The sequence below is a fragment of the Taurulus bubalis genome (genome assembly GCF_910589615.1).
Source record: "Taurulus bubalis genome assembly, chromosome: 1".
NCBI lineage: Eukaryota > Metazoa > Chordata > Actinopteri > Perciformes > Cottidae > Taurulus > Taurulus bubalis.
This window is the reverse complement of record NC_136589.1, coordinates 23,502,902-23,527,693: the sequence shown is the minus strand read 5'-3', so window position 1 is coordinate 23,527,693 and position 24,792 is coordinate 23,502,902. Positions and strand designations below refer to the sequence as shown.

Genomic DNA, 24,792 nt, shown 5'->3' with positions numbered 1-24,792 from the left:
TAATGCAGTGCTTAACAATAATTATAGGCCTATTAAATTTACATGGTGTCATTTTTTCTAAAGGTAGCCTATATAAACAGTTTAATAACTTCATATTCTTCATATTTAAATATGTCTGAAAGTTTCATCCTACCTGTGTCAGTTTGGACTATTTCATCTCGCCACTCATGTTTGAACATTAGGCAGACCTTTTTCTGGGGCACCTGCTCTGCCTTTCTTTTCGCCATGGTAGCCTATAACTGCTGGAGCAGGGCCCGCCAAGAGGAGCCTAAACAGCGCCGGCCCTAGCTCATGTGGCGCTCTGGGCGAGCTTCACTCCTGGCGCCCGGAGGAGGACAGCGGGGGTGGGGGGTGCTAACGGAGGCAGAGCGCTAGCAGAGGTACAGAGAGCGCATGTCGAGAAACGGGACGCTGATTGGCCAAGAAGACTCGACACGTCACATCAAAGATCTTATTATTGCGGAGATGGCTCACTCCTATCTCAGAAACACTGGCGCAAAAAAGATTTTTAACCCCTGAAAAAAAATCGTTTGTGCGGTCAGAAAAATGTCCGCGGTCTGAAAAATCTATTGCGCGGCCACTGCGACTGGCCTGCACGGCCGCGCACGCACGCAGCTTAGAGGGAACACTGCACAGAGGGGACATATTGTATTTCACTCATGTGTTTCCAGGCATGAGAATCAACAGCGTAAGCTGGTAGTATCACTTCACTGGTTGGAGCACCTTTTGTTGATGATTGCAGGATCTGCAATCACATATTTGCATCAAGATTTTGACTTTCAAACGTCTTACATTTTTTGACTATATGGAATAACAATCTTTTGTCAATATCCTCATGGAATTGTGGTTTACAGTGTCCATAAACAGTCCTATTCCAGAGTGTGAAACTCTCCCTGTGACTTTTTGACTCGCTCTATGAACTGATCTTCAACATCTGTTTTGTGAGGTCTTGAAACACAACTGCAAACAGAGAGAATAAACGTCTGTCCCATGAGTTAGGAACTCTTCTATTTTGTTAGTAGAAAATTGAGAAACCTTATCTGCCCAATATCATCTCTGACTGACTGCAGTCTTTAACCCCAGCAGTTAAATTCACACGAATGCGGGCACGCATGTAGCCGTTGAACCTTCCACATCACCTGCAGGCACATGTGCAGTGCTGGAACACGAGAACCCATCCCTGAGAGCCACCTGCGATCGCCACTCCTGGAAGAGGATTCACCTCCCATGACTTTCCTCACCTTGTGCTTTGACGTCATCCACAGTTGGACACGGCGTTTTGATGGTGACCTCACTTGGACTGGAACGGCGCCCTGTGTTGTCTACCGCCCACAGCCGGAACCTAGACACGCAGGAACACACATGAGAACAAATTAGAAAAGCCGCTGCCAATTGCGAGCTAGGAATATTAAATCTGCGGTCGTATAGAGACCTTCCCTTCCCTCCCCCGCAGTAATTGGAGTTTTGATGAATCTGCTGTACCGGCATCTTGTCATCATCTCATCATCTCATGCAGTGGTTAATTCTGTTTAAAAGGCTCCCCTATGGAAAACTGAAAGCTTGCATTATCATTGCATGACTTCCACTAGTGCCAGACTGGCAACAAGCACTTCCTTCACAAGGCTAATGACCTGTCACTTCACTGAATGAATATCTCCACCTAGTGAGCAAACCGCAGACTGCATACACCTGCAGCACCAAAGATGGCAAAAGATGCATCCCGTTTTCATCATTGTCATGAAGACGTACGGGGACGTTTTACTCAAATTGCGGCCACAAATACGCGTTACAGATTTGCACACCTCATCGAAAGGAGACACTTGATATTCCCCCGAGGAACATACTTTAAACCTCTATGAGCTTTGTGAACTGTGGCAGCTCCAGAGTATGTTTCCTGTGCTCTGCTTACACAATGGCACTTCACCCCATACACTACATCTCCCCCCTTTCTCACAAAGCACCGATCCCAAGCCTTTTTTTTCTGCACACTCCATATAGAAAATATACGGAGCGACAATGCCTCAAATCGGAGAGAAGAATGAGCTGCCAGCAGACAGGATGGAGAGAGCGGGAGCCCCACTGATGCCAGGATTAAAAGGGCATGTGTCGCTGCTCGCTCATCCCACATACATCCAAACTGTTTTTTCACCCTCTTGATCTTTTTCTCTCACTCGCTCCCCTTCTGTTTTTTTCCTGTCCCCTTCCACCTTAATCTGCCTCGTTTCCTCTGTACAAAGTGCGCGTGGCTTCCCTCCTGGCAGGCCGTCTGTGAGATAAGTGTCACCATGTGTACGAGAGCATCTGGTGTGGTTACTGCATCACGTTGTTAAAGTTCCTCGCTCAGGCCTCCACAGACAGAACACATTTGGATGTAACATGGAGTAAACGTTTTTTATTATTATTTTGTCCTATAATTTTATCGAAGGTTTTCGTGGGGACTAGAAACGTATTTCAGACTCTCCTGATCTAAATTGTACTTGCTTATACTACAACAGAAACTAACTTCCGCCTACCTCTGAGATAACCCTGAATTACCTCGGTCAGTAAACGTGCCACATCACATACATACGTGGTTAGTACAATATGTGAAAGGGCTTCCTTTGGGGAAAAAACTCAGACTATTTCCCAAAGGACTATAAATACATGTAGAAAATATATTTAACTTTTGACTTGGCCTGTATTTGACACACTGGTCTTGTTTGGCTTCAACCAAACATACACACACGCACAGAATAAGTCAGGTTCTTTCAGGTTCTGCAGATTGCAGGATTGAACTAGACTTACTTGTTTGGGTTGACGCAAACAATGGTGGTTCACTAAGCCCACAGACTGTACATAACAAGCTGTCACCTGTTGGTTTGTGGACTACCGTTTTTAAAGTTTGGCATCTTGGCTGTCACCATCTTGTTGATATTTGGACAAGAGGGTGGATCCGGCCCACCAGGGGGTTCACTCTGGCCTGCGGGATAATTGTTAAAATTGCAGGAAAAAAATTAAAAAATAAAACCAGGGCTTGTACCAATGATCATCTGATTGTAAGACAGGCGTGCTAACCATTGAGCCAAAGTCACAATTGATTGGAGCACTGACATTACTAAAGATATTGCCCAACTATCAAGCACATCCCGTCTCAAAGCGATGCAGAAATGTTGATCCACGCATTTGTTACTTCAAGACTTGATTACTGCAACTCCTTATTATCAGGCTGCTCCGGTAAGTCCCTTGGATCTCTCCAGTTGATCCAGAATGCTGCAGCTCGTGTACTAACAAGGTCGTGGAAGAGAGATCACACTACTCCTGTACTAGCTGCTCTCCACTGGCTTCCTGTAAGATCGAGAATCATATGTGAAATCCTTCTCCTTACCTACAAAGCCATATCTTAAGGAGCTTATAGTGCCATATTACCCCACTAGAGCGTTGCGCTCACTGAATGCAGGGTTACTTGTGGTTCCCAGAGTCTTAAAAAGTAGGTTGGATTTTTCAGTTATCGGGCTCCTCTTCTGTGGAATCATCTTTCACTTTCAGTCCGAGGGGCAGGCCACGGTCACCTCATTTAAGAGTAGACTTAAGACTTTCCTCTTTGATAGCGCTTATAGTTAGGGCTGTTTCAGGCTTATAGTTAGGGCTGGCTCAGGTTTGAATTAAAACGAGAGATTGAGACCATAAACTCATGTTTACAATGTTTACTGAGGGAATTAACTGAGGTAATAAATCAAGTGAGAAATCTCATATACTACTACACATACAGCACTGGTGGCGGGGCCCCTTTCTTTCCAGAGAGTTGGGACGATCAATGGGACGATGGAGCAACTAGCGTTTCCATTAGCCCCGCCTCCCAGCTGCTAGGTCTGGGCTCACTCACATAGCAACAAGCTCACAACTTTTAGGACATATATTTGATATCTCACCTAGAGGTACATCAGAAGATCAATGTAGATGTTCTCTCTATTTGTCCAGACAGCCAGCTAAGTAAGGTGTGTAATGTTAGTTTAGCTTAGTGCAGAGTTAAAACAAACAGTTTAACAATAGTTAAAAAACTAAAACAAACAGCAAATAAAGAATTTCTTGTTGGTTCTCAATGGTCTTTTTTGGAGCTCTCTCACCACATTCGCAAATGACTCTAATCTTTTCCAGCTGTGAGTACAGAAGCTCCTCCATTTCCTTCGTGCAATGCATTGTGGGACAATACTTTTCAGAAGCAGCACACTCAAAAAGCAAGTGTTTTTAGACAGCATCTGCGATTTTTGAGTAAACTTAATTGAGGCACAAACACAATACATACTCATAACTTGCTTGGAATAAGTACATTGTATATAATTGGAACAATTTAATTAAATTTGTGCAAATAAAGCAAGCCAGAGATTTGCTTTTTCTTCAATTTAAACACATCTGACGTGCAGAAAGTTCTTTGAGAACTAATTTGGAGTGAGATCTGGTTACCGGGTCGGTTTATCTTGTGTGTTTGTTCATGAGAAGAATGAGAGAAAAAAAGTAACTTACATGTATGTGGTGTCAGGGTCCAGGCAGCGGATGATCATGCTGATAGACGAGGACAGGAGGTTGGGGATGTCCCCTAACATCACGCATGGAGACCTGGCCCCAGACAGGATGTCGTCCACGAAGCTCAAAAGGGTTTCTGTGGCAGAGAGAGGAAGACACATCCGTGTTAAGAAGTCATGACTCACCCGAGGATTTCTCCCCCAAAGTAATTCATGTGCAGTTTGGGATGAGACCGCTTGAGATGTAACGATTCGTAGTTAAGGGTCGTAAAAAAGTTTTTTGTCCTCAAAAACTATGTCTTGTCCGCTATTTTCTTGACCTTCTCTTTGTAATTTACCATTAAGAGTAACTTTACCTTGATTGGTGTGATACAAATTTAGGTCAAAGCGCCATTGAGCTGTTGTATTTAAACTTGACAACTTATCAAACACTTGTCAGTTTTACGGCATCTTACCAAACCAGAAGGTTGAGCAAACGTAAACATGGATTTAGTGAATACATTTAGTTTTTAGGTACTTTGAGGTACGATAAGGGCAGCTCTGCTGAACCTCCCCCAGGCGGAATAAAGCATTTACCGTACAGCTCCCCACTGTACTGTGAACAGACATCTTACCGTAATGTAAAACAGATACTTTTCTCTACCACAAAAAAAACCTTTGAGTACAGTATGTACTTGTAGGACCTTCCATGAAAATAAAAAGGTAAGGGGCTGTTTTACAGACTTCTAGCTAGCTAGCTCTAATGCTGATTTTCATTTATTTCTTAAAGTCCCAGTGAAATGGAAGTCAGAGTGTCTTTATCTTCGTATTGTGATGTATTCCCCAGTGAGGCGAAATATTTGAGTGGTGCACGACTACACACGGGAACACACAACTTCCTTGATTTTTTGTTGCATACATTGTTAAATAGGTAGACAATATGACTGTGGATGTGATCTAAAAAGGCTTAAAAAGGCAGAGGGTATTTCAAAGGTTGATGAAGATTTCTGTATGACAATGAGATGTATTGCTCAGATACACACATGGTCAGTTAACAGCAGTAATCACAACATGGATCACATTTGCCTGGATAAATAAAATAGCAACTTTCATTTATTTTGGGGGCAAAAAAAAGAACATTGTGTTCGGTATCACGATGATACACGCATGTCTTTCAGTTTCACGTTCATGTTCAAGGGTCCCTTGACAGACGATGCTGAGGGAGTGCCACTCATTCACTGTCCACCCACTTTCCCCCAGCAGATTCAACACCTGAAGCTTCACCTTAAACAACTTTTCTCTCACCTCTAGGTCCACCTCCCCCACCTTTTGCATAATCCATGTCTTGTAAATGTCTTGACGTCTAAATAAAAACTTGACGTAATTTACAGGGTTATACAAAACAACACACACCATCACACACACTAAATAGGTGTCAAAACCTTAAAAAAACAACACCATTTTCATTTTACATGCGCAACATGATTAAAAAAGGGATTTTGGGCAAAGAATCATAGGAATTTTTTTTCAAACATTCAGCATTATCAAACAGACAAAAACACGTAAAAAACAATAAAACAATACAATATTTAGTGCATAAACAGGTAGATCGTTACCCCCTACCAAAATAAAAGTCCCTGTTCATCTTGCACAAACAGGCTGCAGCCAGTCATGCTACAATCTCATTTAATCTATGGCTTAACTGTGCTAGCGAGATTTCTGTTCCTTGACTTTTGCCTCAAAGGCATTCCCCCCTTCCGGCAATAGATGCACATCTCTGGAGGGGCGCGCGCAACCCATGGGCCCAATTTTGTTTTGCCATTGTATGTAGAAAAACAACATTTAAGAGCCAAAAATATTTTCATAAATACCTCTCATATCAGTCTCATATCACACTTGCAGGAATGCACAATGCCATTGTTTAGGTTCATGGCAGCAAAACTACTTGGCTAACTTTGGAAAACAGATCCTTGGTTTGTCCTAAAATAATAACATAACAGCTTAACGTAATAAGCGTAACAATGTAACTTGCGTAATAAACCACAACCTCCCCCAGCAGGATTTTCCTGAATGATGTTATGTAACAAATGTAAAATCAACATTTACTTTTGGTTTCACAGAGGACAGCGGTGTCCTTGGTGAAAATCCTGTATTTTTTTTATGGTTTATTTGATAATGGGACAGTGCACATTAATAAAAACATTTCAGTAAATGCGCCAGAGTTAGCCAAGAGGCTATTTTTCATCTGTAGTCCTGTGTTGGACACACCCACCCGTCCCTGATCTCCTGATTGCGTGGACTTTGTCGGTCTTCATGCTCTGTCACCTGACTTCCTCCTTCGCTACCGTCACAATTACGGATTGAGACAAAAAGTAAAACCGAACGCTTGACCTCATGACACATGAGACAAAAAATGGTGACATTCAACATACCTGTGGTTTGCATTACAATATTCCACAATTTTCTTTTGGTGCGCCGTTTTAAGAACTCGAGGGAACAGTGGGATTCCTTCCCATAGCCGGTATCCAGATAATCGTGCACATGCCCGACTACAAATGTGAAAGCGAACATACCAGGCACTTTATTAAACTTCGTCAGCAACAACACACCAACGACGGCCGCAAGGCATCCCCAGACGGAGAGGATGTCTCCGGCGTGATGTTTGTTTAGATGCTCTGTCCGTGGCCAAGGCTCTGTGGGGTTTTTACAAGTGTTGATCGACGCCATCCAGGCCGCCGTTGCCTTGACAGGTGCAGCGATTTCAAGCTCTCTCAACAATGAGGGTCTGAACACACCGCTGGTGCAGGATAAAGCAGCACATTCACTCTCGGCTGTTTTTATTCTTTATACGTGTGAATGCTGTATTTAAAAAAAAAAAAAATCTACTGCTTTTATTCAACAGTTAAAGTTCACTGTGAAGATAAATATTTAAACATTAAAAACATCTTCATCTTCATAAGTTATGCATTATTAGAGCTACGACATCCAACTGCTGCTCACGTGCATCAGAAATCCATAATCCAATAATCCTAATATAACTTTGTCAAAATGTAGCTGTTGCCTGCTTATACTTCTGCGCTGTCAAATGTTGAATGCAGGACATTTTGCTTTATACCTAAGTAGAAGGGATAGAGGGTCCAGTGTGCTCACCTGCCAACACACCTCTACACTGCTGAATGAGGGATAACACCTGTATACACCTGAGAGAGAGAGAGAGAGAGAGGCAACCCTTTGGTATGTTCGCTTTCACCTCCTTCGTCACCTCCACTCAGAGCTTCGGCCCTACGCACGTGGTGACACATCCAGCTCGCTGTGTTTTCTCAGCTGGCACTGCGTACGTCAAAAAAGTGGCATTTGGCCACCAAGGTGTGTGTTTCACTGCGAGAGGGGGAAAATCCACTTGGAAAATCCAACTCTGTGTGTGTGTGTGTGTGTGTGTGTGTGTGTGTGTGTGTGTGTGTGTGAAGTGATGGGAGCTCTGAGGTGGTCATCTGCGACCCCTCCGCTACACAGGCAGCCCCAATCCGTGCATATATACACAACATGTGTGTGAAGTGACGGGCGCCCCGAGACGGTCACCTGGGCCTTCCCTCGACAAGAGCTTCCCCTCACTGTGTGTGAGTCTGTGCTCTTTAAAGAAATTAAAAATAAAATCTACGTGTGAGTGATGGCTAGTTAGAGGTGGTCACCTACGTCTACCCCGGCGTAACCTCGGCCTCCGTGTCACCAGCTGGGAAACAGCCGGCCGAGTGCCACGGAGGGGAGCGAGCTTGAGGATGAAAAAAAACAAAAAGGTGTGCAAGAGAGAGAGAGAGAAAGAGAGAGAGAAGTTTACCCGGCGCAGAGATTGACACACGAGTGAGAGACATCAACAGCGCCCGGGGGTGTAAATGAAAAATGACATTGTGAGGCATTGCGCCATTGCGGAATGTCTGTCCAGCATGTGTGAGTGTGTGTGTGTGTGTGTGGGGGTTATTAAAAGGTGACAGTGTCTGAAACCTCTGTCGGAGAACGCAGCTCTGAAAATACATTAAGTATGGGGAAACTGCGACTCACATCGATCTCCATGTGCAGTTTGGGGCCTGCCTCAGCTACACAAGCCATTCATGGGGCTAACTAAAACTCACTTTCATAAGAGCGGTCGAGGTGTAACTTTGAATTGACGTCCTCTCTTTATTTTAACCATTCATGGAACAAATTCAGTTTCTTTTGTGGCTGGAAAAACAGGAGGAAAGAGCATGGAGCTTTTTTTTCTATTACTTTCCCTTTCAGCTGCAGTAGGGCAAGATAAACAAAGGACACAAAGGGGTTAAACAATTTCCTGTGCCTATTTCCTGGCTGCCTATTTCTTTGAAGTCATCTCATGATGACTGGAGCAGAACACCTAGTGCTTTTGGTACGGGGCTCTACGAGAGAGCCGGCTGTACTGTATTGCTTCTATAGATATTGCACTAAACAATTCTCCCCACTTTGATGATGAAGCTGGTTGCCTGTCATTACCAGAGACTGTTGATTCAATTAAATTCAGTTCATTTTATATAGCCCAAAATCCCAAATTAAAATTTGCCTCGGAGGGCTTTACAATCTGTACACATACGACATCCCTGTCACAAGGCCTCACATCGGATCAGGAACAACTCTCTAGATATGACTTGGATGACGTGTCTCCACTGTGTAAATGTGAAGCCAAAATATCCTGGGTACGGGGGCCGCCATCTTGAGATTTCGTTAGCGTGGGGGCCACCTAGCTGCTACTTAGGCACGACGTGGCTTCAGGGGGACGCTTGTCATACAAACATAAAGCAAAGTCAATCTTATGATCAATGCCATTGTGTCCTTTGTGAGGACAGCGCCATTGAACGACATTAATCTGAAGTTTACCATTTTTGGGGCGTTTTTTTAAGTAAATTGAAGTCTTATTTTCGTAGGTTTAGCCATCTTATCAATTGTTAATGATAATATTACCGAGTTAGTTGCTGAAGGAGGCAACATTGCTAGGGTTGAGTCGCCAAATCTGGTCAAATAAAAAACCCAACCCAATTTATTTTAAACATTCAACACGTTTACAAACCGGCTTCCTACTTTGACCTATGATACCTTGTATTTCTTCCTCTTTTCGACTACATTGTTACATTTTCGGTGCGCTACCAGGTCTCCGAGATTTTCTGTGTACGAAGTCAACCAAAATGATGGCCAGAGCTACAAACACAAGACCCCAAGTTGCGATACACAGGAATTCTCCCCCCTTTCCAGAAAAAAATCCGTTATATTACTCTCTTGAACCATAATCCACGTTTGGCCTCACCTCAATCGCGGATGTCAAGGAACAAATTTTGCCTTTGGCAGTGTCAGATGGACTGTGATTAAAAAGTTGTTCGCCAAGTACACATGGGTGATCCATTTTCACATACTCACATCCCCGTCTGCTCTCACTCCTGAACCGACTTTCTCACATGTTGTAAAGGAGGGAGACTGGCTCAGACCCGACTGTTCATGAACCCTTTAACAAGCCCTTGCTCAAACATAAAGTCATATGCTCATTAAAACACAGCATTGGTGCAGATATGGGTATCTGAAAATAGGAAAATACCTTTGATCCTTTGGATCTCTTTAGACTGAGGCGCAGCACAATATTACTCTGTGGGTTCAAGCGCCACCTAAAGCAGAACCTGCGGTGCCAAGCCCAGAGAAAACAGTTTAAGGAACCCCGCTGGGCACTGTCATGACGGGAGGAATGCTTTATGTGGGTGGCCCCGCTGGCCAGGAGAACAGAAAGTGCACCTAACTCCACTATAACAAATATCTCAGTCAAGAGACACTGTGTGCTGCCATGGCATTTATGGACCGAACTCAACATCTTTTAAAAAACAAAAGAAATGATGAAACAAAATGTTTCTCTCGTGCATTGATTGCCAACAGACAGGTTAAAAATGTTTTAATTGGTCCTGGAAGCGAATTAGAGCAAAACTTTGCCATTGAGGGCTGCTGACCTGGCGAGCTTGTGAGAGGTACTGACGCATATAGATACAATAGACACATGCTTCCCCAGAGCAAGGAGATCTTAGAACTAGAAAATTTCACAGGAAATTTTTAAAGTGTGGCTACTACTGCCGTAAGACCGGTGTGAGATGTGTTATTGAGGTACATTATATATATATATATATATATATATATATATATATATATATATATATATATATATATATATATATATATATATATATACATATATATATATATATATATGCCAACATTTGCTATTTGCTATGAGGGCTTGATGGTGTAAACATGAATAGGACAGGACTTTGCTGCAACATATCACGTGATTACATAACAAAATATTGTGTACAATTGTCTATTTATTTTCTATTTAATACAATAATCCTCATTTTAGCTTTATGTTAAGATACACTTAAATCATGGGGCTTTTATGTTGAAAGGGAAGACAGAGAGACAGACAGGTAGACATGAAAGCCCCGTGTCCGTGTGTCACCGGTTGCCATTGTGGCAGCTTGATTGATTGGCTAATTGGTAGCAGCTGTGACACTGTCACAGAGCGGGAGACTAGACTGTGGATTTAATGAGAAAACAACCTTTCAAACAATTGTATTTGACAGATAACCGTGGACAAGACTTCTGAGAACGTTTCTGTGTACTTAAATATTTGTAAGGATTTATAAATGAGAGCGTAACTTCAGTTTATAAAGTGCTCACGTTTCCGTCATGAGAGAAAATTGTGGTCCGATTTAACATGGAGGTTGATGGAGCAGTTGGCCGGTCTTCATGTCGCTTTCAGGCTTGCTGACAAAACAGTATAAATTTGTTGGATTCCACGACGCATGTGTACCGCCGGCACAATATTTCCAACGTTTTCATATATAAATTATGCTTCAAAAGTCAATATTGTGGAGTGAATGGCAAAATACAAATACAAAAAGGTTCGTTAGGACACAGCTCCTCGTGCTCTAGCGATGACATCACAGCTCTAACCTGCCCCATACACACCCATTGTAAACTCTGAAATGGTTCCCACATTTTCCTAAACTTGAACAATAATTACATGAAAACTGTGCTAGCTATCAAAAAATCCCAATTGGGCAAATAAACTCCAGACTTTTGTCAACATTTTAAACTTTAAATCATTTCTCTACGATAAATTATGGCGAGTCAATGTGGGCACAAAGATGTATGTTTGTATGTATGTCATGTGATATATTGCAGCAAAGTGCTGTCCTATTCATATTTACACCATCAAGCCCTCATAGCTAATGTTGGCATATATATATATATATATATATATATATATATATATATATATATATATATATAATCTACCTCAATAACACATCTCACTACCGGTAATGTATATATATTGCGACGTCTTACGGCAGTAGTAGCCACACTTTTAAAATTTCTTGTGAAATTTTCTAGTTATTATTATTAATATTAAGCCCGAGCAATACTATGAAGCGCACTTTGCTGCAGGGGTCTATGACCCTGCAGCTGAAGCCACACTTAATTACCGTGAGCAACAGCGCGAAAAAGCAAAAGCCATTTGTCATCGCAGCATGGGCTCCAACACAATTGTTATCAATCAAAACCTTCATAGTCTTAATGTTCAGTGAGATAAAACATGACATCAAGGAGAAATATGTCTTTTATATTGTGAACTGATTACAGATTATGGCAAAACAGCAGCTGAATGAAACTTTGAATCAAGAAATGTCTGTAGGCAAGACATGATGAGCATTTGGAGAAGCTCAGATTTTATAAAACATATTGGAAATGTATTTTCTCTTAGTTAACAGGTATGCTTCCCACCATCTGAGGAACATGATCCTGCATTTCATCTCCACCACGCAGGCTGGTCGGTCCCGCTCGTCCGGATGACATTCATAGACTTGTTTAAGGTTCAGTTGGGAAGTGTTGTAAATCTGTCTTTTAAGTGAGATCAGTAAATCTGCTCGAGACGGGAAATTATAGCTCGATAGTTCCTGGAGGGGGCATCAAAAGATTTCAGGCAGCTACCTTTGGAGATACTGTGAATATGGAACTAAAAGTAAGATTTTTAAAATAAAATGTGAAGCATTTAAAATTTACGACGAGAGGCATTTTTTTTTTACATGTTTTCAAACCCACAAACCCGTTGGAAATAAGACAAACATTCTCATGCATGCCACAGTCAGACCTTAAGGCTTTTATGTGGAGCAGCGGTTGACTGCCATGAATTAGTTTGGCTCCAATTGGTGGAGGATAATAAATGGCAATTATATTATATTGAATAATAGTAAATAATAACAGCAATATTAATTGACCCTGCAATAAATGAACTAAAATGCTCCTCCCAAGCTTCCAGGTTGACGACATGAATCATCAGCAAGCAAGGATGCCGAATCTTTTCCTGCTACGTGTAGCTTTAGCCTCAGTCTTTTATTGATACATCATGCAGCCATCAAGTGCATTCTTCAGGAACCCTTTACAGGTTCCTGGTTTTAAAATGCATCATCTGGAAAAATTAAAAAGTCTACTTGACATAATTTTCTACCGATTCATGATTTTTAGCAATAGTCTGCGCTAACAAGCTACAGCTGATTAAATCCTCTCCCGACATTTATCATCTCAGCTCACAAGCTCCACAAACGTCAACTGGAATTGAGAAGCATTTTGTTTGCTTCTGTGTAAGATTGTGGTTAAAAAAAAACTTGTACATGTGACTGTGTCCAAAATCGCTCAGTATTTACTTTATGTAGTAATTATGTTGCTTTTGTTTTTGTTTTGTTTTCAGGATAATGGGCTGTCGGACAAATGAGTCACCTGCTTTATTTTGTAATTTTCTTACCATTGCACTTTGTCAAATGTTGCTCAATTGTTACACCAACTTTTCCACCTCAGCCAAGCGTAAAAGTTCTCATAAAAATGTTGATGTTTTTATTAATTTTGCTGTTTCCACTCAGATTTTCGATACACAAATGTGCATAAAAAACGGCAGAGGGAAACATGCTCACTGTGCGATACATTGAGCGCAAAATACCAAACACGACCAATGGTAACGCCAAATGAATTGTCTCTTTGACCATAATGAAATTGTGTCTGGTTAAGTCAAACCGAGACCCATCTGCAATGGAAAATTTGACATACACAAAAGTTGACATACACCGTGGAGACCCAGTTTTTAGAGGGGGAGAGACACGATTCCGAGCAACTTGTCATTCAGCTGGAGTTGTTTACCCTCCGCATTCTTAGAGTATGATTTGTTGGAAAAATCAAGGATTGCCAGGAGACTGATGTGAGTTATGGGATGTCTCACCTTTTGAAGTCCTGCCTGCTGTCGTCAGTTCAGTTGTGCAGGACGGGCCCTGAGTGCATGTGTGTGTGTTTGTGTAGACCCCTCCAGCCAATCCTCTGCTGTTTTTCTCCTCTTAATGGAAAGGACAGGTGCTTTAAAGATCATTATGTTTTAACTGTGGAATCTTAATGTCGATTAGACCTGTAGTCCTACATGGAAAGGAAATAAATAACACTTAAACAATAGTGTCAATTAACTCACTTTCATGTATTTAAGTGTTCTTTTATGACTTGCTAACCAATGCTTCAATCAACACACACACACACACACACACACACACACACACACACACACACACACACACACACACACACACACATGTTGTTCCTAAAGTGTTTTTTTTGTTTAAAAACACTTTTTCAGGGGGAGTGTGAGATAAGAATATTTATATCAATTTCATGTGTTAAAGACTCAGGGCATGGCTATAGCCATGCAAGTTAGGTTGAGTTACATATCTAAGCTACTACAAACAATTTCTTGAGAAAATGTGATGATGTGCCCTAGGGCTGTGCGGGATGGCCAAAAAATCATATCACGATATTTTGTAAGATTCTGGCGGTTTCACGTTATATCACGGTATATCACGGTATTATTTTTTGAGTAAACACATTCATTCATTGAGGCCGAAAAGGACCGTAAGCCAACTGAACAACTGTTCACCGCTCGCTGGCCAACTCGCTCGCAACTGGCTCGCAACTGGCCAGCGTGTCTTCAATTCTGTCTCTTCCTGTTTTTTTCACCTACATTCCCCTGGGTCCTAAGTCCCTCCATGTTCAGCTTCTTATCAGCCTCTATGTACCAATGTACATTTATAACAAATACCACACAGTAAACAGTGTTGCATATGTGTCCAGTTGTATTGGTGCATCTCTGGTCTCTCTTTGTTCCTCCTGCATCGCTCTTTTCCATTTTTTTATGCAGCGACTGAGTTTCTTCTTGTTGTGATAGTGGGCGATTTTACAAGTGTACAATTATTAGTGTTACAAATTGTTTGTGTCACAATCTGTTGTGTCGTGGTGTTTTACCCTGTTAAAGAGCGTTAGTTGTGGGTTATTAATTGTTGATATAAAGATATAACCATGACACGTAAGACAAGTAGCTCCGACCGCTGCGCCCTCAGCGGTGAATAATATATTTTGCTGCTTGCCGAAGAGCGACAACAGTTGTTACGGCTATGTATGACGGTATATGAAAAATTCATACCGTATGGAAATTTAAAACGGGTATACCGCCCAGCCCTAATGTGCCGTCTAAGATGCATTTCTAGTAAGGAAAAACCTGTTGAAGTGCCCATTTTTGAATTTGGGAAAAAGCCTGATTTGCCGATTCAACTGCCTCCAGTCATTAAGCTATGCTAAGCTAGCCTAACCACATCTGGACTGCAGCTTTGTCAATGATATGCAATATAATCCAGCAACAAATGCTATGACATCAAAATGGCAACTAAGATGTTTTCATAAATAATACATCTCAATAATGTTAAGCTAATGTCAAGTGTGAATGCAAACTGCAACCTCATTATTTAAATGCTTTCCTTTTTCTTCTCCTCCTGCTACGATAGCACCATGTTTTACAGTGAAAGTAGTCGTCATCCACTTCAGCAGAAGTCCGCTTGAGAGAGGCGCATATCATGAACCCGATGAACTGAGAGGAGGGGGCAAAAAACAAGAGCGAGGCAAGAAGAGTGCGAGAGTTCTAATGGGAGGTTTACAGCGCCGCCACACACACACACACACACACACACACACACACACACACACACACACACACACACACACACACACACAGCGCTGCCTGTAAAGGTAAACACTTCAGCCTAAATGTTCTCCTCTCTCCATCCTATAACAGGTTTCACTACGGGCTACCTGGCAATTCATCTACTACTGTTAAAGCAGACAGCTTCCTTGTAACTAGCTGTAATTGGCACACACACACACACACACACACACACACACACACACACACACACACACACACACACACACACACACACAATTGGCAGTAAAAGCCTGAACAAATAACATCTGGATTTGGTTGTCTACCTTTCCATTAAATAGCAGGCAAAGAGAGCAGCGACACAACAACAACATGATCACGGACAAACCCTTCACTGTAGTTTCTTGGCTCATCAGCTCCGGTCACAACCACTACCAGACCACGATGATTGGCCACACAGAGAGGATTGTTTTGAACTTTTGAAGACCCACATCCCATTGGACAGGGAGGGGTAATTGTGGAGGAGCAGAACGAGGATGATAAGGAAGACGAGGATAAAGTCGGCGGGATGGTCCCAAGGTCACTCTCAAACAAATTAAAAAATGAAACGGCCTTGCGAGAAAGAGGGGGAAGCAGCCCTCCAATCTCTAAGTGCTCTCTCCCAATTGGTGATTGATGCGTGCGCTGCCGAGTTGCCATGTGCGTCACGGCAATCGTAATTCATAGAACATTACATCTTCAGAGAGTCGATAAATTGTTCTATAATGGGATGGATGTGCGTCCGACCAAATTGATAGCAGTTGCCGTGAGAGCACTTCGCATGCCAACTGTAAATATAGCCAAATACGTCAATAACAGAATGAAACACATCGGACAAAGGCAGATACAACAGTCAATAACACACCAGCGGCTCCTGAGAAGGGTAGAGGGCTGCATGTCCGTCATACCTTGTAGACAACTAAACAGTTACAAAACAATAAAACTAAACCTGCATGTCCATAAAACGGTGTACGTGGTTTATATGAGGAAGGTCGAGCTGTTAGCCTCTCAACGCTTCTTTCATCTCTCTCGATTTCTTTCCCCTCTCCCTCTTTCTTTTTTCTCCCTCGCACGCTGTCTCAATCGAGCTCCCCTCTCTTATGAGCACTCCACACTCACACAAATGTTTTTATGTGCTTCTGGAGTGTTCAGGTTGCCGTCAGTCGCTCGTCTCACGCAACCAACTTCTATTTAGACAAATGTGTCAGTTCACACCGACTTGAGTGATGCACAATCCCCAAAGGGATCCATTCGAATCACGCAGACCCCCCAGATTGAATCTACTAACGATCCGATCGAGGCCAACAGTCTCACAGGGAACGTTTCGTTCTAAAAAACAATGCCCGTAAAAACTAGTTTTTGTCTTTTGATATGGCCGTAGTTTTGGTGGAATTCCTCATATTAGACAGTGAAGATCATGGTGACGACATTTTAGTCGGCCGCTGTCCTTTCAGCACCAAAGGAGCAGTGCTGATAAAAGGACAGCTGTTTTTTTGGATCGTGGACAGATTTATATAATGGTCAGTTTGCTTCTGTAGCGATTCTGTAGTGACTTCTTTTCTTCCTTTTGACGAGCCATGCCCTTTCGTCTTTACTGGCAGTTAGATAGGGACAACCCTGAAGTCTTGGTTGAGACTCCAGATCATCCAATGTCTGACATTATCAATCTTTTCCTTATTTCACTTGACTCTTACATGACTTCTCAGCACTTGCTTACCGCATACAGTTGTTCACAAGAAGACAAAGTTCTTAATAGATCTAGCCCAGGGGTCAGCAACCTTATTTGACTCCGTTCAACATAAAATCCAGCATTTATATGTTCAACCTATGTCTAAAGACCATCTTCAGACATCATCAGACATGATCAATCTAGCCGGGGCCGTGAAGCTGTTCATTTGCATTTTACTGCATGCAGTAAAAGAGGTGTTTGCAGAGGGCAAGAGTGAAGGTTGTGTGTGGAAAAGTAACAAATGCACATGGAGACTGATATGAGCAGGCCTTTTTTTATTTCAATAATTTCATGACCATGTGCCAGAGAGACTGACTTACCAGAGCAGTTTAGCCTCTGACATATACTGCATTTATCTTCTTCATGATAATGCCCGAAGAGGCCCATCAGCTTTTCAATAAAGGTTTACTTTAGTACTGTTTTGTAACTGGCAGTTCAAAGCCGCTATTAGAAATAACACAGCTGTGTGAGATAAAATAATATGGCACAGATAAAATGAATTAGACTACAAATGACCACCAACACTGTGAGCTAGTTGACAGTTTTCAATGAATATTCCTTTTTTAAATCTCATTAACTCTTCTACTACTGACCTGAGAGAGTTGTCCCATTGTGTGAATCTGAGGACCCTGACAAAGTGTGACACTGCGGGAAAACATTCCTCGGAGATAAGGTGTCAATTATTTCCCCTCGAGGAGACATTACACTTACGACAGAAGGCATTTTAAATCCTTTTTTTACGGAAACACAAGCAATTAAAAAGGATGCGGTTTGGGGTCATTGATTAAATTATTCAAACCTAAATTGCCGGTATGATAAGGTAGCATGGGCTCATACTGCATCATGCATTGACTAACTGATTAACTTGATTAACTTCCGGCGCCGCACGAGTGGCTGGCTTTTACAGTAGCTCCTGCTCACTACTTAGTTTTTCTTATATTATGTTATTTTCTCGTTACTTCTTGTCACTTTTTTTCCCCCTGCGACTAGTTACAATTTTTAACGGTGCAGAATGGCAGATAGACACGTCGAGCTTGTTGTGGTCTATCTGCTGTTAATTGCAATTTTCACCTCCGTGTCTGGGGATTCAACACGCAGCCACGGTCCAGTTGTTTACACAAGGGACCAGCTGTTAGCATTCCGGGACACGGCGGTGCTACTACCCGAGGAGAGACCCGGTGTTTCCCGCGAGCTGAGGAGGAATACGGGGAAGCCGTGCGGGGGCGGAACGTTGCACCAGGAAAAGATGCTACAAACCCGTCCTACCCTCCATCATCATGGGAAACGTGAGGTCTCTCCCGAACAAGATGGACGAGCTAGCGGCGCTGACTCGCCATCAGAGGGAATACCGGGAGTGTAGCCTCATGGTGTTCATGGAGACTTGGCTAATCAAGCTATCTCCGGACACACACACTGCGCTGGACGGTTTCCACAATATACGGGCGGACAGGACAACGGAGAGCGGTAAGAGGAAGGGAGGAGGACTGGCAGTGTTTGTGAATGATAGATGGTGTAACTCTGGGCACATCACTATTAAGGAGCAGACCTGCACAACGGACATTGAGCTGTTAGCTGTTAGCATGAGGCCACACTATCTGCCAAGGGAATTCTCGCATGTTATCATGGTGGCTGCGTATATCCCCCCCCTCTGCTGACGCTGAAGCGGCCTGTGATGTCATCCACTCGGCGACAAGCAGGCTGTTGACACAACACCCCAATGCTCTCCTCCTTCTCTCTGGTGACTTTAATCATGCCCCTCCGTCCTCCACTCTGCCCACATTCATCCAGTATGTCAAATGCCACACCAGAGACAATACGACACTGGATCTTCTCTATGCCAACACCAAGGAGGCATACTCATCAACACCACTCCCTCCCCTGGGCCGATCTGACCACAACCTGGTGCACCTCCTGCCTGTGTACACCACTCTTGCACAGAAGCAGCCAGCTATGACCCGCACAGTTAGACGATGGACCAATGCAGCCGAGGAGGCTCTGAAGGACTGTTTCGAAACAACTGTGTGGGAAGTATTCAGTGATGCCCATGGGGAATACATCGACGGTCTCACCGACTGCATCACGGACTACATAAACTTCTGTGTGGAGAACACTGTACCCACCAGGACTGTACGGTGATTCTCAAACGGCAAACCCTGGATTTCCCCAGAGATAAAGGACCTCCTCAAGGAGAAAAAGAGGGCTTTTAGATCTGGCAACAAAGAGGAGCTGAGGACTGTGCAGAGGGAGCTGAGGATGAAGATCAGGGAGGGGAAAGATGTCTACAGGACGAAGATGGAGGACCAGCTGCAGCAGAAGAACACCGTCGGTGTCTGGAAGGGCCTCAAGGCCATTTCTGGGTTCAAGGGGCCCAACCAACAGCCTGAGGGGTACCAAAAGTGGGTGAATGATTTGAATTTATTTTTTAATAGATTTGACCAGCCATCCACCCCTCCCCCCACCCAGTCCTCCCTGCTGCTGCAACCCCCATCATCTGCATCCCCTGTGGACTACTGCCCTCTCTCTCCCTCCACCTCCCCCTCTTCCACAGCACTCGGCTCCCCTTCACATCTCTCATACTCAGCATTCTACAAACAACAACCCACTCCAACTCCTCACAGCACCCCACCCCCCAGCCTGTCCCTTAACCTGGTGAGGAAGGAATTGAGGAGGATCAAGGTGAGGAAGGCCACGGGTCCGGACGGCATCAGCTCAAGGCTCCTCAAATCCTGCGCAGACCAGCTGTGCGGAATAGCGGAGCACATCATCAACTTGAGCTTGAGACTGGGGAAAGTACCACAACTATGGAAGACGTCCTGCGTGGTACCGGTACCAAAGACCCCGCGGCCCAAGGACCTCAACAGCTACCGGCCGGTGGCGTTGACAGCCCACCTGATGAAGACCCTGGAGAGGCTGGTCCTTGCCCATCTACGCCCTCTGGTGAGTTCATCCCTGGACCCACTTCAGTTCGCCTACCAGTCTGGCATCGGGGTGGATGAGGGCGTCATCTTCCTGCTGCAGAGATGCCTCTCTCACCTGGAAAAGGCTGGAAGCACATGTTCTACGACTTCTCCAGTGCCTTCAACACCATCCAGCCTTTACTTCTGAGGGACAAGCTGGAGCAGACCGGGGTGGACCACCACCTGATTGCATGGATCCTGGACTACCTCACCAACCGCCCACAGAATGTGCGGATACGGGAGTGTGAGTTAGATCGGGTGTCCTGCAGCACGGGAGCCCCACAAGGAACTGTTCTGGCTCCATTACTCTTCTCCATATACACCTCGGACTTCAACCACAACTCTGCAAACTGCCACCTGCAAAAGTTCTCTGACGACTCTGCAATCGTCGGCCTCATTTCCTGCCGATGATGACAGGGAATACAGGGAACTAAATCAAGACTTTTTAGGATGGTGCCAGCGAAACCGCCTCCAGATAAACTCCAGTAAAACCAAGGAGCTGGTGGTGGACTTCCGCCGGGGTAAACGCTCTCCTCCGGTACCGGTGAGCATCCAGGGACTGGACATTGAGATCATCAAATCTTATAAGTACCTGGGTGTTCACTTGAACAATAAACTGGACTGGTCTGACCACGCACACACTCTCTACAAAAAGGGACAGAGCAGACTCTTTCTGCTGAGGAGACTGAGGTCTTTTGGGGTGCAAGGAGCACTCCTGAAGACCTTCTTTGACTCTGTGGTGGCATCAGCCATCTTTTATGGAGTGGTCTTCTGGAGCAGCAGCATCACTGTAGCTGACAGGAGGAGACTGGACAAGCTGGTAAAGAAGGACAGCAGCGTGCTGGGGCGTCCTCTGGATATCATGGAGGTGGTGGGGGACAGGAGGATGATGACGAAGCTCTCGTCCATGATGAACCGCGCATCCCATCCCATGCAAGACACTCTGGCAGCGCTGCACAGCTCCTTCAGTCACCGGCTGATTCATCCCCGGTGTCTGAGGGAGAGGTACCGAAAGTCCTTTCTCCCCGCTGCGGTCAGGCTGCATAACACACTGAGCTCCCAGTAGACCACTTTGACAATCGAACACTTGAACTGAACTTGGTCACTTTAGCATTCACCTGGTGCAATATTACGTGCAATACCTTTAAGTACTTTTTTATATACACTTTTCTATTCAGTCTGTATATTAATATTGTACTGTTTTACTGCTTATGTATATTTATTTATCTTACTTGTTTCTATTTTATTATTCTTTATTCACTTGTGAGCAATGCTGCTGTAATCCTGTAATTTCCCCACTGAGGGACTAATAAAGGATTATCTTATTTTATCTTATCTTCTTTTATCTGATCTTCATTGCAGTTTAGACACAAAGAAAGGCCTTAAAACAATATTAGTTTTTGTGCAGTGCATACTATATGACATGCATTAATCATTCCAATCTGATCTCGGTCCTTTGATGAAGGATTCCATAGCTCAGTGGGCGGGTAAAGCAACAGAGCTAGCTGTTAATGGCCTAAAATATGTCACATAAATAATAGCTGACATTATGTGAAACTATTTGAATGTGTCAAATGTCAATCATACAATGTCCCATGGGTTGATGTTATTAAAGGTAATTAAAGCCCCCCTGCAGCACTGTATTGACAAGGAGCCTCTGGTAAAGTCTCTCATGCCATCGCTAATTAGTGTCTGATGACGGATCCTGAAACAGGCCAGGGAAGATTGAAGGCTGGCATGGACAAAAGTGTATGCCTTGGAGGATGGAGCCCTGAGCGAACTGGCTGTTAAAACATGGAACATGGTCATTTCTCTTTTGGGCTGGGTATTGCGCTGATCTGACTGGACCCAAGATACTTGAACTTGGATTTTTCCAAGAAGGATGCACTGGGTGGTGCGAGGATACGCAACAGTCCCTAGCTGGCAGTACATCCAGTCCCTGGATGTCCTAGAGAGAGGGCTCTTATTTGAGCCTGTGACCCCTCATGCAAAGGAGTTGCTGCCCCAGGTGAAATTATTAAGGTCCTGATCATGAATAAAGATGCTGGCAGAATATTGACTATATATAAAAGCATAGAATATATCACAGACCAGAACCACTCCACCAATGCATTGAAAAAAAGCCAGCAAAGGTGATCCAGGCTTCCGATTCGGATGCATGATAGAATACTTCCACAGGAAGGTGTACGAGTGCATCCAACTGGAGCATGAACTGGGGTACAAACACAGAAGATGCTTGAGTCCAGCCTTAGAATGCCTCTGGATTCCCCAGGAGGAGCTACAATGGGACTCGTGAAAGGGTCCTCTGGGCTGCTGCTTCCTCCGCAATCTGGACAAACATTTTGAAATGAAGGGACCGATCTTTGATGGCTCAAGATGGAGACAAAGTCGGTTTGGGTCAACCAGAGGAAGTGACTGTGGCTCACAATCGTTTTGGGGTGAGACACATGTTCCAGTGTCTGTGCGTGTGATATGGACAGGTGAGCAATGTGTTTATTGATCGGAATCCCTGTATCACTGACCCTTGAGCAAACCTTGCCCTTGCTGGGTGATCAAAGCTGTTACATCATCGGAAAGCTCACAGCTCCAGGGGTGTTTGTTTTCGCAGTGAGACCGGTCCAGACGAGTGGTGCCCTGACTTAAAGCAGACTTCCTACTCGTGAAGTTTCCCCACATCTGCTGGGGACCGTGCATATGCCTGTGTGTGTATGTGAGTGCACTTACGCTATGATCTCACCTTGTGTGCCTGAAGCTTGTTAAGGGAGAGATTACTGCATAAACAAGCTGTTGTCAGCTCCAGATCTAGCCGAGTCCTGGATGCTATAATCAGCAGCTGTACGTATGCCGACTTATCTAATATTACATAACCACAAACAAGGTAAAAATAAAATACACAAATGCAACCATGCAACCGTGCAGCCGTCAACAAGCATATGCTCTGCGTACAAACAACACAGCTTTGAGGATCTTTTGGTGAGGAACGGGGGGGATATTCCGACATCTGTTTCTGATGAACCTCCGGAGAAAGTTAAGGGCAGATATTTGGTCTTTTGTTTTGTTTCTTTCACAGATGATCAGTCGTGCCTGTTCGGAGTCTTTCCCGTAAATGGATGCTCTGTTTTGATTGTCCTTCTGGAATTTATCATGCAAGCCATTCGTGAGACTAAATTCAGGTTGAGAACTCATCTTTCGGATATTGAAGTAGCATCAAACAGTTTCCGCGAGCAGTGGCACAAGTGTGAAAACCAATGGTTTATAGTGGATTAACATGCAGACCGCAGCGCCAACAATCGATGAAGACATTCTTCTTTTATTCAGTAACCCTATGCATCAGTTTGACTTTCCCTGCTGCTGTGTGGGAGGAAGAGCAGGGAAATATACACACAGGTGAGAGGACAAATGTAGGGTCTCTGGATGTAGTACAACCACCATCTCCTCATCCATCCCATTGAAACAATCCATTTGGACCTGATTATAAAAGCATGGTGCTCTTTTTAGAGATATTGAAATTTAGATATTGATAATATAAATCGTTATATTCTGTAGATATTCTGCATTTCATTATTCTTATGTCTATTAGAGTTCAGGTTGTGCAAGGTCAGTTTAACACATACTTTCTGTGAGAAGTTTCTGTGAGAACAGTCCGGTTATCTGTTCCTCAAGGTTCCACGCTTTGCACTACAACACTCACACCTGTTTATCAGTATATTGACATAAGGGAAGCAGACTGGTCGTTGCACGTTCCAGCCTTGTGAGAAAAGATGAGGACACGATTCTCCTCCTCTTAGAAATGTTGGAGCCAATAGAAATGTTAGGGGTTCATGATGGAAAACCATGTATTAAAGAGCCGAACTTCCGGCTCTTTAATACATGGTGTTGTTTTGGACGGTCAACCTGCGTGTTGACTGGACGACTCCCTGCTATCGCGATTGCAGCTGCTTTGCTACTTTACTTAATTGTAGAAAACAAGCCCATACTCTCTCGTTGATGGATTATACAAGGTACTTATCCAGGGTCTGTGTGTACAGTAGATGGCGGTCGGCATGCCCCCCAGTTTGGCAAGGAAAATTACTTTGAACCACCTAAAAATAATATCAATATCAGTTTCAAAACATTTTCAGTGGTTTACCTTGCTCTGGGGTTCTGTGTTATTGTGTGTAGTTGGTGTTTAGTTAATTTATCAGATTCACTAAAGTTATACAACTCCTGTGTTCAGCGAGGTAAAATTATTATTATTTTTTCAATAGAGTCTCTTTCTCTGAAGAGATCATAGATGGATATAACTGCTTCAGTTCCCACTTGGAAAGGCCTGTCTGACTATCCGATTTAAATATAGCGTCCACTTAAAGTGATATATATTTTTAAGTGTCAAAAATAGGTTTTGCTGCTGCCCTGTACACAGCGACACCATTACTCCAGTCTGTTTCTCCAAACTGCCTGTCGTCCATCTAATGTAGATAATGCACTGAAACAACCCAAACAACCCCACTTCAAAACATCCAAACTCTCCCTTTTTAGAGCTCTTCC

At 43.6% G+C, this 24,792-nt stretch overlaps 1 protein-coding gene across 1 annotated transcript in view; it reads right to left on the bottom strand.

Moving 5' to 3' along the window:
- Nucleotides 1-24,792, bottom strand: part of astn1 (astrotactin 1) — a gene marked incomplete at its 3' end in the record, with an annotated part of 417,666 nt that overhangs the window by 23,119 nt on the left and 369,755 nt on the right. Inside the window, exons 21-22 of the mRNA XM_079222970.1 lie at nt 4,501-4,636; nt 1,242-1,342 (exon numbers count right to left, since the gene is read on the bottom strand). Coding sequence (XP_079079096.1) covers nt 1,242-1,342; nt 4,501-4,636 — 237 coding nt within the window. The remainder of the gene's footprint in view (nt 1-1,241; nt 1,343-4,500; nt 4,637-24,792) is intronic.